Source organism: Leguminivora glycinivorella, chromosome 12, assembly GCF_023078275.1.
Source record: "Leguminivora glycinivorella isolate SPB_JAAS2020 chromosome 12, LegGlyc_1.1, whole genome shotgun sequence".
In the NCBI taxonomy this organism is placed as follows: domain Eukaryota; kingdom Metazoa; phylum Arthropoda; class Insecta; order Lepidoptera; family Tortricidae; genus Leguminivora; species Leguminivora glycinivorella.
In genome coordinates this window covers 69661-85456 of record NC_062982.1, presented here as the reverse complement: position 1 = coordinate 85456, position 15796 = coordinate 69661, and the positions used below count along the sequence as shown (strand labels likewise).

The 15796-nt window shown below is 42.8% G+C and overlaps 1 protein-coding gene across 1 annotated transcript; it reads right to left on the bottom strand.

Moving 5' to 3' along the window:
- Positions 1-271: 271 nt before the first annotated feature.
- Positions 272-14845, bottom strand: LOC125231656 (protein lifeguard 2-like). The gene is made up of 3 exons (XM_048137152.1): positions 14725-14845; positions 14350-14479; positions 272-2512 (listed from the first exon to the last, which is right to left on the bottom strand). The coding sequence occupies exons 2-3, from the start codon at positions 14396-14398 to the stop codon at positions 2295-2297; spliced, it is 267 nt and encodes an 88-aa protein (XP_047993109.1). The 5' UTR covers positions 14399-14479; positions 14725-14845; the 3' UTR covers positions 272-2294.
- Between the last annotated feature and the right edge of the window lie 951 nt (positions 14846-15796).

Below are 15796 nucleotides of genomic sequence, written 5' to 3'. Positions count from 1 at the left end.
ACATACTATAGCTCTACAGGTCGCGCAAATTAGTTCACCACAGTAGAATTCACCGAGAGATGGCGCTATACCTACACTTCTAGTCAAGTCTTTAAGGTTACATGAGAAACATGATTATTTTAACTATTGGATACGGAACTTGTACGGAACCCTCGGTGGACGAGTCCGACTAGCACTTGGCCGGTTTTTTTTATAAGCAATTTTATTAGGTGCCCAAATTATAGAAAGTTAAGACCATAGATAAACCTGAGGCAAAAATAAAACGACAATACATCTGTATACAAAATATATTTGAGTTTAATACACAATAATAACATAATATACTATTTAGTACTGACATGTAACGATCTGTTATCAAATAAATTTCATTTCATTTCATTTTATTTCATATGATATTGTATATTTGAAACATGGGATACATAATTAGATATACACGATAACACATACATAATACGTACCACACGTCATCTGCAGAGAGTCGTCGAAGGAGTAATTCGAGCGGACGCTGAAGGCTTCAAACACAATCCTACAGCACTCATACAGTAGGATCGCCACCGAATAAAGCTTTCTCAAAATACTTTGTCCTTATCAAATGATGAAACGCGTTCGTACGAATTACGTCTTAAAAATAAGTGACTAACGACTATACATTTGGAAAGGGGTGACGTTTTTATATTCATGTTCAAACTAACTAGTTTTTGTTCGTAGTCTTAATCACAATATTTATTTCAGATTTCAATAAAAATATACTTGTATAAGTAGGTATAGTATACCTACTAAGTCCCTAGAGGCATCACTTAGGAGGTACCCATAGCAAAAATAACAGTGCTATTTCTTAAATGAAATTATATCTTTATAAAATAACTAAAAAACGTGTAAACAAATAAGAAGCAAATCTTAAAATATACTGTAAATGCAATTTCATAAAAATCATAAGACATATCAAAATAGAGATAATATGTTAACTGAGCACCGAGCCACTGCACTGGCACTTTGACCGGCCTGAATAGAAGTGGTGGTCGTACAGTACAGTGACCGGCATGCATGGCGCACACACGCAGGCCGCCAGCACATCCGACCCACGCAGCCTTCTGTGCAGCAGCACACTCTTATCTTACACTAGCTCTCCCTGCAGGGAGCGAGGCACATGCCCGTATTCCACAGGATTCGGTGCTCGCTCACTAAGCCGGCTCCTACTTTCTCCTTAACTCATTCTTATAATTTCTCCACTTTTGGCACCAATAGTCCGACTAGAAATAATATTACGATACAAATAAAATTAAGGTTTCTTCAATCATCAAAAGTGTCGAGTTAGTTTTCATTTAAAAATAAAATGTGAGTATCCTGAGATCACTGGCCATTCGAATCGTGTAGTAGGTAAGTGTGTAAACTTATACATTATAATTTTAAAACTAATTAAAAAAAAAATAACGAATAAGCATAGATTTTGAGATTAGGCACTAATAACGCATGCATACAGTCATTTTTGGAATTCCCACGAAAAGAGATCTATATTCCTCATAAATGTAAATACAACATTTTGAGTAATTAAAATAATTAATGTTTAATTGTTCACCTTATACGTAAAAAATACCTGAACGGAGTAGTGGTTAGTTAGATGAGCCGAAGTTCAGTGACGCTGACGCCGGCCGACAGTGTGTGTAGGTCGCCACGCGCGGGTGGCGGGTGCACCGACTGCACCGCGCACTGCGCCTCCTCTAACTACGAGCACAAGCTATTATAGGACACAGAATATACTAACTCAGCGTCAATGCAAATGGAAAACCATATCCCACCATTCCTAAACAAAAATATAACTTTAAAATAAAGTTATTATAAAACTTGAACCAAGTTTTCAGAAAGTAAAACGACAAATAAATGGATATACAATAAATAAGACGACAATGATATCAATTCATAAGGGCCCGGTCTATGCAGGTGTATCCATTGAGCGTCCGACTGAGAGCCATGTACTCGATCAACGAGCCGTGGAAATATGTCTAACCTTTTTTTTGAGCCATAAGTATAATTATATATCTCGTTAGTGACTTGTTTATGCAAACGTACTAACTAAATAAGATGTCAAAATAGTGGTGCATGTGTATTCAGTATGCACAGCACACTTTATCAAAAGTATTTTTAAAGAGCTACGGGATACATTTCTGGGTAAGTACGAGTAGTTGGAAAGAATGTGTAGCAGACCGTTTTATCCGGTGAGGCCGCGGCCGTCTGCAAGCCGCGTCGCTTCCAAGTGTTCAGCCGCGGAGTGAGTGCGGTGTGAGTGCCTAGTGAGGCTAGCGCAGCAGGCGCAGCACGCGCAGGAAGATGTACATGATGTCGAGGTAGAGCGCGAGCGCCGCGAACACGTACTCCTCGGGCGAGAAGGCGAAGCGGTGGTCGCCGCCCACGATCAGCTGCGTGTCGTACACCAGGAACACGCCCATCACCAGCACGCCCAGCGCGCAGTACAGCTGGTGCAGGCCCGGGTACGGCGTCACGGCCGCCAGCACACCTGCGGGAGCGGCGCACTCAGTATATATATATATATATACGGTCGCAATCACAGAACTAAATCAAGATAGAAGGAAAATGCTCGGCGATTGACAGCGAAACCGAGCGTGTAACATTTTGCATCGAGCCTATGACGTCACGAGTGTACTTTAGTGATGGGAACGTTGTCGCCGCGTAATCCGCGTGGAAACGATTTAAAACTATCGATTGTGGGGGTTGCGTGCGAGCTGCCCGCCGAAGTTAAAAACATCGGATGTTCATCTTCGTTGTGAAATGAAGTAAGTATATAGGTACCTGTATTTGTGTCATGACAAACAATTCACTAGTAGGTATAGTTTGCCTAAGGCCAGGAACAAATATTTCAGTATGTAGGTGTTAATATTAATTAAGTTTCGTAATATTTTTAATAAAATATATTTGCTTTATTGGCCAATCGACATTATATACTAAAAATATAAAAATATTCGTTTTTAATTTTTAATAGTTCGGTGCTACACTGAGATTGGACTCAAAGCATTATCATCATGTTATTTGTTTCAACTTTTAGTAATATATAAATATAGTTAACCCTTAACACATTTTTAGAGTTATTTTTATTCATAATAAATATAAAGCGTATTATGTTTGTATTTGTTTTTCAATAATTCAACGTTAATACCGTAACTGTAACCTATTTTTAAGTTAAATTTACTTTTCACTCTTACTTTATATGTATAGTTTCATAACAATAAAAAACATAATTATAATTTCCACTGCTTCGCAAAATCGATTTAAATCGAATAAGGAAATCTCAGCATACATGACGATATAGTTCCGTGGTGCACCATGTTCGACGTGAGTTCGACGGACAAAATAACAAATCTACCTTCACTTTGTCTCGACAGTTTGAATAGCCTATTTTTATATCGCTTGTTTTAAACGTACGCCAAGTCGGACTCGTCAAATTAAAGCCGCAATGGAAAACTAGTTTGACGGCCGTACGTCAGCTAATGTTTTGATGATAAAAATAGGAAAATCGTGTTTTTTATTTAATAAAAAATATTTTAGGACAAATGGTACAGTCGCCATCAGATATATAAGAGCGCCCGAGGTACTCAAAAATATCTGAACACGCCTCTAACGCCTAGGCAATAGAGGCTGTTCCGTATTTTTTTGAGTACGCACAAGTATTACATTTTTTTTATGTCTTAATTTTAAATCGATTAAAACTTAGTCGAATAGCAGATTTCAAAACGGGACAAACCTAAAACAGAACGCTTTTATCAAAGCGAGCAACACTGAAGCTCAGTGTTACCACACACTTCTTCTTAAAACCGACACCGCCGCTAGCTCGCTCCTCGGAAGCTTGAGCCTATAATTATTATAAAATACGCTGCAGCCACGAATCACAAGGAGATTTCTACGTGCCACACAGCCTGTGGACATATGTCTAAAATATCGAAGGATTTGGGGGCCCCCCTGGAAGCTGGCATTCAGAACCACATCAGGTGAGTCCTATTATATTTGAAGTCTGCTAGATTTCTCACACATAATTAGTTTTCGAACCGGATACCACTCTGGTATCTGGCATTTTATTAATTTTCTTGTGATATTTGTGCGAACTTGTAGTAAAATTTCCAATTTCTTTGTTCCGTAAGTTAGCGAGAATCTACCTCCACTTACAAATACAAATATCGAGTTTCCGATCGCGTCGGACGATATTTCTCAAAAATACCGATACGTATAGTTAGGTCTCAACGAGACGATTCTAATTATATATAGTTTGATAGGGTTTTAAGCATTTTTTGCGAAATTACATTCGTTTATATTTCCGTCGAGCGGGCGGTAGGTGTGCGCGCGTCGAATCGCCCATTGCATACCTAGGTCTAATTAAAATATAATATTTTGTCGCAATTCCTTTCTTTCATTTTGTACAACGTACATTATATAGCATTTAGTATTTGCGTACTAAATTGTAATTTTATGGTTCTGATATAACGTATCAGAAAACCAAGTTAATCGGTGCTGTCACAATACAGTATCGAGTAAAACTGTCGCTCGTATTACGTACGGCACAGGGTTCAAATTTCTGTTGCTCGGGTTCTACCGACCGGAAATCTTATCTTTGTAATTTACTTACTTTCAATTTGCGACAAATTATATTATTACACATTTTACTAACTAACTAACTAACATTGTGCTAGTACCTAGCCATTTTAGAGATCTTAATACTTAAGAGGCCTTATTCCTAAAGACGAGCGTTTTTTGCAAAATAGAACCTTTTTCATTCAAAATTATAAAGAAACTATAAATGATTATTAAAAAAATGATAATGTTCCTAAAAGTACATATCTTAAGCTAGAAAGTCAATTGGTACTACTTTAAAATATGTCTTTTTATACTTCCGAAAAATCAGTTTTTTCGGAAGACGTTTTCAAATTTCGTAGTGGAATAGCTCGTTTAGAATCGTGATTGTGCTGTTAAAAATGTTATTTGGGGTAATAAATGATCACAATCCTATTTGTTATATCCTGTACGAGTTAGCTAATACTTTGACATTTTAAGATTTACTTGAAATGGTGGATAAATAACCTTCCGTATCCTCCCCATTTTTTCGATAAAAAGAGGTTTACATTATGTATTTTTCCTGCGATTCCTGCATTTTTTGTAACTCTTAAATAATATTATCCTAAACTAGAACTTCTTATTGACCTATAAAAAAAAAATCATACATATAAGACATACCTTTCTGTCGATAGATATGTTTTTAAAACACCTAAAATTCGAATAAAAGACACTGTGCTAACGCGAGCCCGCTCAGTCTGCGCCGAGCGCTCGAAGACAACGGACCTGCGTTTGATCGTCCGGCGCACCTAGCTTTCGTAAGCAGCGCGATAGTTCCGAGAAGTGCCGTAAACTGCGACTAAACAAATCTTGATCCTTTTTACACCTTATGCAATTTTAGCATTCGACATGCTTTTCATATGATTTTGGATTTTAAGTTATACGTGAAGTTTGTTGAGAGTTTGAATTATTATAATATTTTGGGACCAGGATGAGGTTCTGGTTCTCATGATGATGGAGTCAGGCAGGAGATGTTCAACAGAACTGCTATTCTACTTATCATAACTCCACCATGTTTGGGCTCATTAGATTTGGGCTGATGAGCACCATCGATCTAGATGAGGTCCAAGGTCTCATGATGGAGTCAGGAGGTGGTCAACAGAACTGCTATTCTCCTCATCATAACCCCATCATATTTGGGCTCATTAGATTTGGGCTGACGAGCACCATCGAACTAGATGAGGTCCAAGGTCTCATGACGGGGTCAGGAGGTGGCCAACAGAACTGCTATTCTCCTCATCATAACCCCATCATGTTCGGGCTCATTAGATTTGGGCTGACGAGCACCATCGAACTAGATGAGGTCCAAGGTCTCATGATGGAGTCAGGAAGTGGTCAACAGAACTGCTATTCTCCTCATCATAACCCCATCATGTTTGGGCTCATTAGATTTGGGCTGACGAGCACCATCGAACTAGATGAGGTCCAGGGTCTCATGATGGAGTCAGGAGGTGGTCAACAGAATTGCTATTCTCCTCATCATAACCCCATCATGTTTGGGCTCATTAGATTTGGGCTGACGAGCACCATCGAACTAGATGAGGTCCAAGGTCTCATGACGGGGTCAGGAGGTGGCCAACAGAACTGCTATTCTCCTCATCATAACCCCATCATGTTCGGGCTCATTAGATTTGGGCTGACGAGCACCATCGAACTAGATGAGGTCCAAGGTCTCATGATGGAGTCAGGAGGTGGTCAACAGAACTGCTATTCTCCTCATCATAACCCCATCATGTTTGGGCTCATTAGATTTGGGCTGACGAGCACCATCGAACTAGATGAGGTCCAGGGTCTCATGATGGAGTCAGGAGGAGGCCAACAGAACTGCTATTCTCCTCATCATAACCCCATCATGTTCGGGCTCATTAGATTTGGGCTGACGAGCATCATCGAACTAGACGAGGTCCAAGTTCTCATGATGGAGTCAGGAGGTGGTCAACAGAACTGCTATTCTCCTCATCATAACCCCATCATGTTTGGGCTCATTATAAATATGTGGAAGGTCGTTAATAATAATAAATGTTTTATTAGGGTACCCCTACATGTAAAGAGGGGACAGATATTTTTTTTTATCTACAAATTTTTTTTTATCTATATTCATATACATTCAATATTTATTTTTTTAATCGGTCCAGTAACAACGGAGATATCGAGGAACAAAGATAAAAAAATTAAAAAAATAAATAAACATACAGACGAATTGAGAACCTCGCCTCAAATCTCTCAGATTTGAGGCGACGGTTAAAAAGTGACACATCATGAGCAGTTCCAATGCACCAAATGTCACTGTTCTGGACGTAAGTGCATGCTGTTCTTATAAAAATATGAAAGTCACTATAACTGTGCCGTTTAGATTTAGGGAGTTCCGGTCTGACCATCATCAACAGTTCCACTGCACCAAATGTCATTGTTCCGTACGTAAATGCATGCTATTCATATAAAAACACAAAAATCGCTATAGTCAGACTTGAGGAGTTCCCTGGATTTCTCCAGGATCCCATCATCAGAACTGGGTTCTGATAAAAATGGGACCAATCAGTATGCATATACATTCAATAAAAAAACAGAAATCACTATTAAACTATTCTCTAATTTCAAGTTCCTAACTAAAATTTTCCTAATAAAAAAAAAAACAAATTGATCCCGATACAAACTTTCACCCCTTCCCTTTCCCTCTACTAGGGGTGTAAATTTTCATAATCGATTCTTATCTCTTCGAAATTTTGTTAATGCAATCTATACAAATTTCGACTTTCTAGCTTTCGTAGTTTCGGCTCAGCGGTGTTGGTTGTTGAATCAATCAATTAGGAAACCTGTATTTATATATGTATATGTAGACTACTATACTTTTACTACATTCATACACCTTATTTACTACTACCATACCATGAACAGGAAATTCCCCGTATAAAATTGAAAATTATGTTATTACCAATTTAATTCAAAACTATCAAGATTATTTGTGTCGGCGTTGAAACGCGCGTTGAGTTGCAGGTGCTCGCGTACCGAGCGCCAACGCCATCTATCGATGGCCGTTTCGTGAAATTGATGAGCGCTCTAAGGAATAAGGAGTCTTAACATAAACAACATATTTACAAGTTTAGTCATATTTTATTTCGTGACAACTTTATTATTTCTCACAGTACAATAATATTACCATGACCGCAACTTTCGAACGCGATTTAGCAATTAATAATATTCAAAAAATTGTAGACTGTTCAGATAATGTGGCCGAATTTCGAGTTCGAGTTAAGGAATTAGCGGCAATTAAAAAATCATTTTTCCAAGTTCAAACGAAAATTGAAAAGTTATCGGCAAAGAATGAGTCATTCAACCGCGATGATAATTTAGCTGTGAGAAATCAATTTGATTCCTTGTACTTTAAGGTTCAAGTTGCCTTAGACACGTTTAAAGAAGAGCGTAAACAAAGCCTTACGTCCGTCTGCGGCGGATTTAGTGGGGTGTCACATGCGAGTTGCTGCACTCAGCAATCTCAGCAATCACATATTCGTTTACCGCGCTTATCACTGCAAACATTCACAGGTGTTTTGACTGAATGGAATGCGTTTTATGATTTGTTTAAATCACTTGTTCATGAGAATACAACTTTATCAAATGTCGAACGTTTTAGGTATTTGTTATTGTTTTTAAAAGATGAACCGTATAATCTTATCAAGTCTATTCCTGTTACGGACGTGAATTATGAGAATGCCTTACAGGTCTTAATTTCGCGTTATGAAAATAAGCGAATTGGCTACGCCATTGTGAATATTTATTACATTTCTAATTATTTTCATATTACTTTAATAACCCACATACACACACACTACTCGAACGCATCCTTTTTTTTTAATATATTTTTATGTATGGCAATATCCATTCCTTTCCCCACCTCACCTCACCTACAAACGTCAGTGTGAAAGACAACGACCGCCGCGGACGCTTCCAAAAGTTTATATTCAAGTTTAAAAACTCAAAATTGTTGAAAAAAAGGGAGCGCTCCCACAAGTGACGTCACGTGCATAAGTTTCAATCAAGATCACCGAACTGTGTTGAAAATAACTCAAAAATTGGAGTGGCGGACATCGAGCTATTGAAGAAGGTGAGTCCCGGCTGCTCCACGAATTATTTCAACAAAACATTTCGATAATATTTTCGACTGTGAATCGGTAAATGAGAAAAATGTACAATTAAGTTTACGTAACTTAATGAATTGCTATCATGAAAACATAACGGCCTTGAAATCTTTAGGGCTGCCAGTTGACGACTGGAGTTTTGTACTTTTAAATATTTTGCTACGCAAAATTACACCTAATATTCGTAGACGTTTTGAATTATCATTAAAAACTTCAAATGACATTCCCAACGTGTCTGAATTACTCGATTTTCTCGATAAGGAATTAGCGGCATCCGAAGTGATGACCGCGTCCGCGCGTACGTTAAGTACCTCCGCGGGGCCCGCGTCGCGCGCGGCGCCCTCGCTCGCTGCCGCTGGCGGAGCGGCCGGCTCGGCCCGCCCGGCGGCGGTGACGTCATCGCGCCATGCGATGGCGGGGAAACAAGCAATGTCGCTTACTCGATCGCACTCTGACGTGCAATATAATGCGCCGCGAAATACGAATTCGTCGTTTGCGCGTAATTCGCGTACTATGAGCGTACATGCTACTAGTGCAACGGATTATTTAAATAAATTTAAATGCGTATATTGTAAGGATAATTCACATCCTATATATAAATGTGAGAAGTTTAATTTGCTCACTTTAAATGAACGAAAACATTTCGTAGAACAAAATAAACTTTGTACCAATTGTTTATTTTCTGGCCACGAGCCTAATGACTGCAAGTCGCGCCATGCTTGCCGCGTTTGCGCTCAAAAGCACCATTCTTCATTACATGAAGACGTGCCTACTCCAAACGTCTTACTGACTACGGAGTCACCTTCTTCCCCTGAGTTACGCTCAGTAGCGGAAACCTCCACGCCCACTCCATTACATGGAGCTACGGGGCAACCTTCTGGTAAGAACTGTACGGTCTTACTCACGACTGCGCTTGTAAATTTACGACCCCTGAACCAGGGGCCTTACACGCCGCGGTCCGTTCGTGCCCTTGTGGATCAAGGAGCGCAGACCACGCTCATTTCTGAGTCGTGCGTCCAGCGTCTTGGCCTGCCACGGTACTCTGTGACTGGCACTACGCTCACCAGCATTGCTGGCGATGTTCATCCTCGTGGTTACGTGTTGTGCGAGGTTACACCCCACAACAAACCCGAACCTAAACTTCAAATCGAAGCTTTTATTCTACCGAGCCTTACACGCTACACGGCTAATATTCCTCAATCAATTGGGAATATACAGAGGTTCGAACACCTACAAAATCTTAATTTAGCGGACCCAGAGCTGCGCTCAACGCGACCTGTTGAACTGATACTGGGGAATGATCATCTGGATAGCATACTGCTACGAGATAATATTATAGGTCCTCCGGGCACACCCGTAGCCATCAACACTGTTTTTGGTTATGTGATAGGTGGTAGAATTTCATATGACAGTATGAAATGCCTTAGTGTCAATTTGAGCACTTGTCAACTTGACACGAAACTGCAACGATTCTGGGAATTGGAATCCATACCAGATTACCCACATCTTACGAAAGATGAGTTGCGCTGTGAGTCGATTTTCGTCGAAACTCACACACGAGATGAAAATGGGAAATATACAGTTTCCCTACCTTTCAAGGAAAACGCTCCGCCTTTGGGCGATTCTCGTGCTATAGCTCTCTCACGTTTAACTAAACTAGAGGCACGCCTGTCTCGCGACCCTGCCTTACGTGAGAACTATAATAAATGTATCCAAGAATATTTAGACTTGGGACATATGGAACCAGTCAGCGACTTAGCGAGTCCTGGCACTTCTCCCTACTACCTGCCTCATCATATTATCGTTAAGTCTTCTACTACTACGAAATATCGTATCGTTTACGATGCGTCATGCAAGACTACGTCTGGTCGTTCTCTAAACGATAATCTCCTCACTGGTCAGAAATTACATCAAGACATTTCTGATATTCTTCTGAGGTATAGACTTCACAAAGTCGTTTTTACGGCTGATCTCAAAATGATGTATCGCTACATCGGTCTTTGTAAAGAACACCGAGACTTCCATCGGATTCTTTGGAGATTTTCTCCCCACGATCCTGTCAAGGAATATCGTATGTGCTCTGTCACATTCGGCGTTGCGTCCGCGCCTTTTCTGGCCTTACGCACACTTCGTCAATTAGCAATTGATGAAGCTGCTAACTTTCCACTTGCCTCGCAAGTACTTCTCAACGAAGTATTCGTTGATGACGTCGTTACTGGAGCTGATACGGTTGAAGATGCTCTCACTCTTCAGCATCAGCTGACCTCCATTTGTAAAGCAGGGACGTTCGAACTCCGCAAATGGACCAGTAATAGTTCCGAGTTTCTGTCGCATCTTAACGATGATGCTTCCAATCACGATGATGCTCTTATTTTGTCAGCACTTGACACTGACACTTCGGTCAAAGTCTTAGGGCTTAAATGGAACCCTAAATCTGATACTTTTACCTACCAAACGGATAAAGTAGCTAACGGCTCACACAAATGTACGAAACGTATAATGTTAGCGGAAATCGCTAAGATTTACGATCCTCTCGGGTTTCTCAGTCCAGTGACTGTTTTCGTAAAGCATTTAATCCAACTTCTATGGGCATCAGGCTCAGGATGGGATGCTGTTCCTCCACAGAATATCAGCGACTTGTGGTTTCGGTTCATCGACGAACTGCCGTTATTACAAGACATCGCGTTACCTCGTCATGTGCTTCCCAGCACACATCAAGTGTCACTTCATGGCTTTTCAGACGCATCTGAAAAGGCATATGCTGCCTGCGTCTACATTCGTGTTGTCGATCCAAACGGTGCTATTAGCACACACCTACTCATAGGTAAAACTAAAGTTGCGCCTCTGAAACGCCTAACAATACCTCGATTAGAGCTATGCGGAGCTCATCTCTTATCAAAATTGATAAAAAAGGTCCTCACTGCTTACAGCAGTAGAATATCGTTCGACCAAGTCTACGCTTGGTCCGATTCCACTATAACTCTTGCCTGGCTGCGTTCGTCTCCAGACAAATGGCGGACATACGTGTCTAACCGCATAGCGGAGACAACAAGCAACGTGCCTGCCTCACAGTGGCACCACGTTCAGTCCGCAGATAACCCCGCAGACCCCGCGTCTCGTGGTGTTCTCCCATCTCAGTTGAACCATCAATTATGGTTTACGGGACCTGCTTGGCTCAGCAAAGATGAGTTTGAGTGGCCTAAGACTAACGTCATATGCCACACCGACGAAGAACGTCGCAAGCATGTTCTTCTCACTCAAATCAATGAACCTAATAGCTTAGAGTTCATTGAGCGATTCTCATCGCTTCCAAGGTTACTACGCGTCACTGCTTATGTATTACGATTCATAAACAAATGTCGTAAAAATGAGAATCCTACGACTAAACATGTAACTGTTCCTGAGACGAAACAAGCTCTCAGTCGAATAATATCACTTGTCCAAAGTGATTCCTTTCCTGAAGACATCTCTCGTCTCAAAGACGACGACCGATGTACCAAACGTCTTCAAAAACTGAAGCCTTTCTTGGACGATGCCGGACTCCTCAGGGTCGGCGGTAGAATAAATCGGGCTAATGTACCGTATGATGCCAAACATCAGATTCTGCTTCCTAAGAAACATCATTTTACAAATCTGCTTATAGATTTCTATCATAAAACACAGTTACATGTGGGACCTCAAACTTTTTTTTGCCCTTGCAAGTTTGCCCTCGCACAGACCTACTGGATCCTGTGTGCTCGCGATGCAGTACGTATGCGTACGCGACGCTGTATATCATGTATTCGCGCTCGACCTGTTGCGCCACAGCCGTCAATGGCTCAATTGCCTACTACTAGAGTTCGATCACTTCGTCCCTTCTTAAACACATCAGTTGATTTCGCGGGACACTTCTTCCTTAAATCAAGTAAACTTCGCAACGCGAAAATTTTCAAAGCATACGTGTGTGTATTCGTTTGCCAATCGACGAAGGCAACCCATTTGGAGCTAGTCCCTGATTTATCAACCGAATCCTTTCTAAACGCATTGCGTAGGTTCATATCCCGACGCGGGCATTGTAAAACTATTCGTTCCGATTGCGGACGGAACTTCGTAGGTTGTGACAGGTATCTATCTGAACTCTATACGTTTCTACGAAACGAGTCCAATCAGACTACTATAAATAACCAGCTGACTAACATGCAAATCACCTGGCAATTTAACCCTCCGTATGCGTCGCACTTTGCCGGCCTCGTCGAACGAGCCGTAGGTAGTCTGAAACGACACTTACATCGTGTCATAGGCACACTGAAACTGACACAGGACGAATTTAACACTCTACTTTGTCAAATTGAAGCCGTCTTGAACTCAAGACCCCTGTGTCAACTTAGTAATGATCCCACTGATCCATTACCCCTTACTCCTGGACATTTCCTCATCGGGGAACCATTAACGTCTTTACCTGAATTTGACTTGTCTAACGACAATCCAAACCGCCTCGCGAGATGGCAGGTTATTCAACAAGCCGTTCAACATTTCTGGAAACGCTGGAGCGTAGAATATTTACACCAGCTACAACCAAGAGGTAAATGGTTCCACGACAATACTAACACGTCCCTCCGAGAGGGTTCTGTAGTCGTGTTGATAGATAACACACTACCACCATTGCAATGGCGTCTCGCGCGCGTGCATCAATTGCATCCCGGCGCCGACGGTATTACCAGAGTCGTAACTGTACGCATCGGTAATACTCTTACTAAGCGACCTGTCGTTAAGGTCTGCCCTTTGCCTGCTGAATAGGCATTAATTAGGTAGAGCATTACATGTTTTAGCCCTAAGTTAGCATAGTTTTTTCTAGTTTTTAGATAAAATAACGCATTATTTTATGGTCGGCGGTATATGTTCCGTATTTTTTTGAGTACGCACAAGTATTACATTTTTTTTATGTCTTAATTTTAAATCGATTAAAACTTAGTCGAATAGCAGATTTCAAAACGGGACAAACCTAAAACAGAACGCTTTTATCAAAGCGAGCAACACTGAAGCTCAGTGTTACCACACACTTCTTCTTAAAACCGACACCGCCGCTAGCTCGCTCCTCGGAAGCTTGAGCCTATAATTATTATAAAATACGCTGCAGCCACGAATCACAAGGAGATTTCTACGTGCCACACAGCCTGTGGACATATGTCTAAAATATCGAAGGATTTGGGGGCCCCCCTGGAAGCTGGCATTCAGAACCACATCAGGTGAGTCCTATTATATTTGAAGTCTGCTAGATTTCTCACACAGAGGCGTGTTCCGATATTTTTGAGTACCTCGGGCGCTCTTATATATCTGATGGCGGCTGTACTTACCGATGATCGGAAACACTTTGCTTAACACCCTTGATTTTATTGGTGGTGTTTGAACAGTTAATTATCGAATACCGACCCATTTTGTATTTTTCACTGTATGTCACTCGCGGGCAGCGGTCGGGAGCAGACTGACTTGCGCGGCGAACAATGTTGCTCGCTATTTAACTTTTCCGCACGCGAAGTAGATACACTTTTTCCTTCTATCTTGATTTAGTTCTGTGGTCGCAATCGCAACGAGGCACAGATAGCGACTAGCGAGCACTCACCGAACAGCAGCAGCACGAGGCACAGCACGAGCAGCGAGCCGCTCATCATGGTGAAGTCGATCCTGGTCTGGAACGCGAACAGCGTCAGCGCCAGCACGATCGCGAACGTGACGCCGCCCGCGATCAGCACCTGCCGATGCCGCCATACAATCAATCAAATAACACATTTGTAGCTCTAAACATTGTATAAGTACAATTTCTCCAAGTATCAAAAGATTATAATAATTGCGACAAACTGTGCCAATATTGCTGTTTCCACGACGACGTTACTCACGACCGGCGACCCAGAAATAGACAGGGAATAGACAGTGTCAGCGTGACTGCGTAGTAGTAATTGTAGTTGTGTTGTGTAGACAGGAAGGGACGGGAGCTCACCTCGCGCACGTGGTACAGCGCGCACGCGGCGCCCACGATGGCGGACAGCGCGAGCGTGAGCAGCAGCAGGAACACGTAGTTGTAGTGTAGTTGTGTTGTGTTGTGTAGACGGGACGGGAGGGGAGCTCACCTCGCGCACGTGGTACAGCGCGCACGCGGCGCCCACGATGGCGGAGAGCGCGAGCGTGAGCAGCAGCAGGAACACGTAGTTGTAGTGTAGTTGTGTTGTGTAGACGGGACGGGAGGGGAGCTCACCTCGCGCACGTGGTACAGCGCGCACGTGGTACAGCGCGCACGCGGTACAGCGCGCACGCGGCGCCCACGATGGCGGAGAGCGCGAGCGTGAGCAGCAGCAGGAACACGTAGTTGTAGTTGTGTTGTGTAGACAGGAAGGGACGGGAGCTCACCTCGCGCACGTGGTACAGCGCGCACGCGGCGCCCACGATGGCGGAGAGCGCGAGCGTGAGCAGCAGCAGGAACACGTAGTTGTAGTTGTGTTGTGTTGTGTAGACGGGACGGGAGGGGAGCTCACCTCGCGCACGTGGTACAGCGCGCACGCGGCGCCCACGATGGCGGAGAGCGCGAGCGTGAGCAGCAGCAGGAACACGTAGTTGTAGTTGTGTTGTGTAGACAGGAAGGGACGGGAGCTCACCTCGCGCACGTGGTACAGCGCGCACGCGGCGCCCACGATGGCGGAGAGCGCGAGCGTGAGCAGCAGCAGGAACACGTAGTTGTAGTTGTGTTGTGTTGTGTAGACGGGACGGGAGGGGAGCTCACCTCGCGCACGTGGTACAGCGCGCACGCGGCGCCCACGATGGCGGACAGCGCGAGCGTGAGCAGCAGCAGGAACACGTAGTTGTAGTGTAGTTGTGTTGTGTTGTGTAGACGGGACGGGACGGGAGCTCACCTCGCGCACGTGGTACAGCGCGCACGCGGCGCTCACGATGGCGGACAGCGCGAGCGTGAGCAGCAGCAGGAACACGTAGTTGTAGTGTAGTTGTGTTGTGTTGTGTAGACGGGACGGGACGGGAGCTCACCTCGCGCACGTGGTACAGCGCGCACGCGGCGCCCA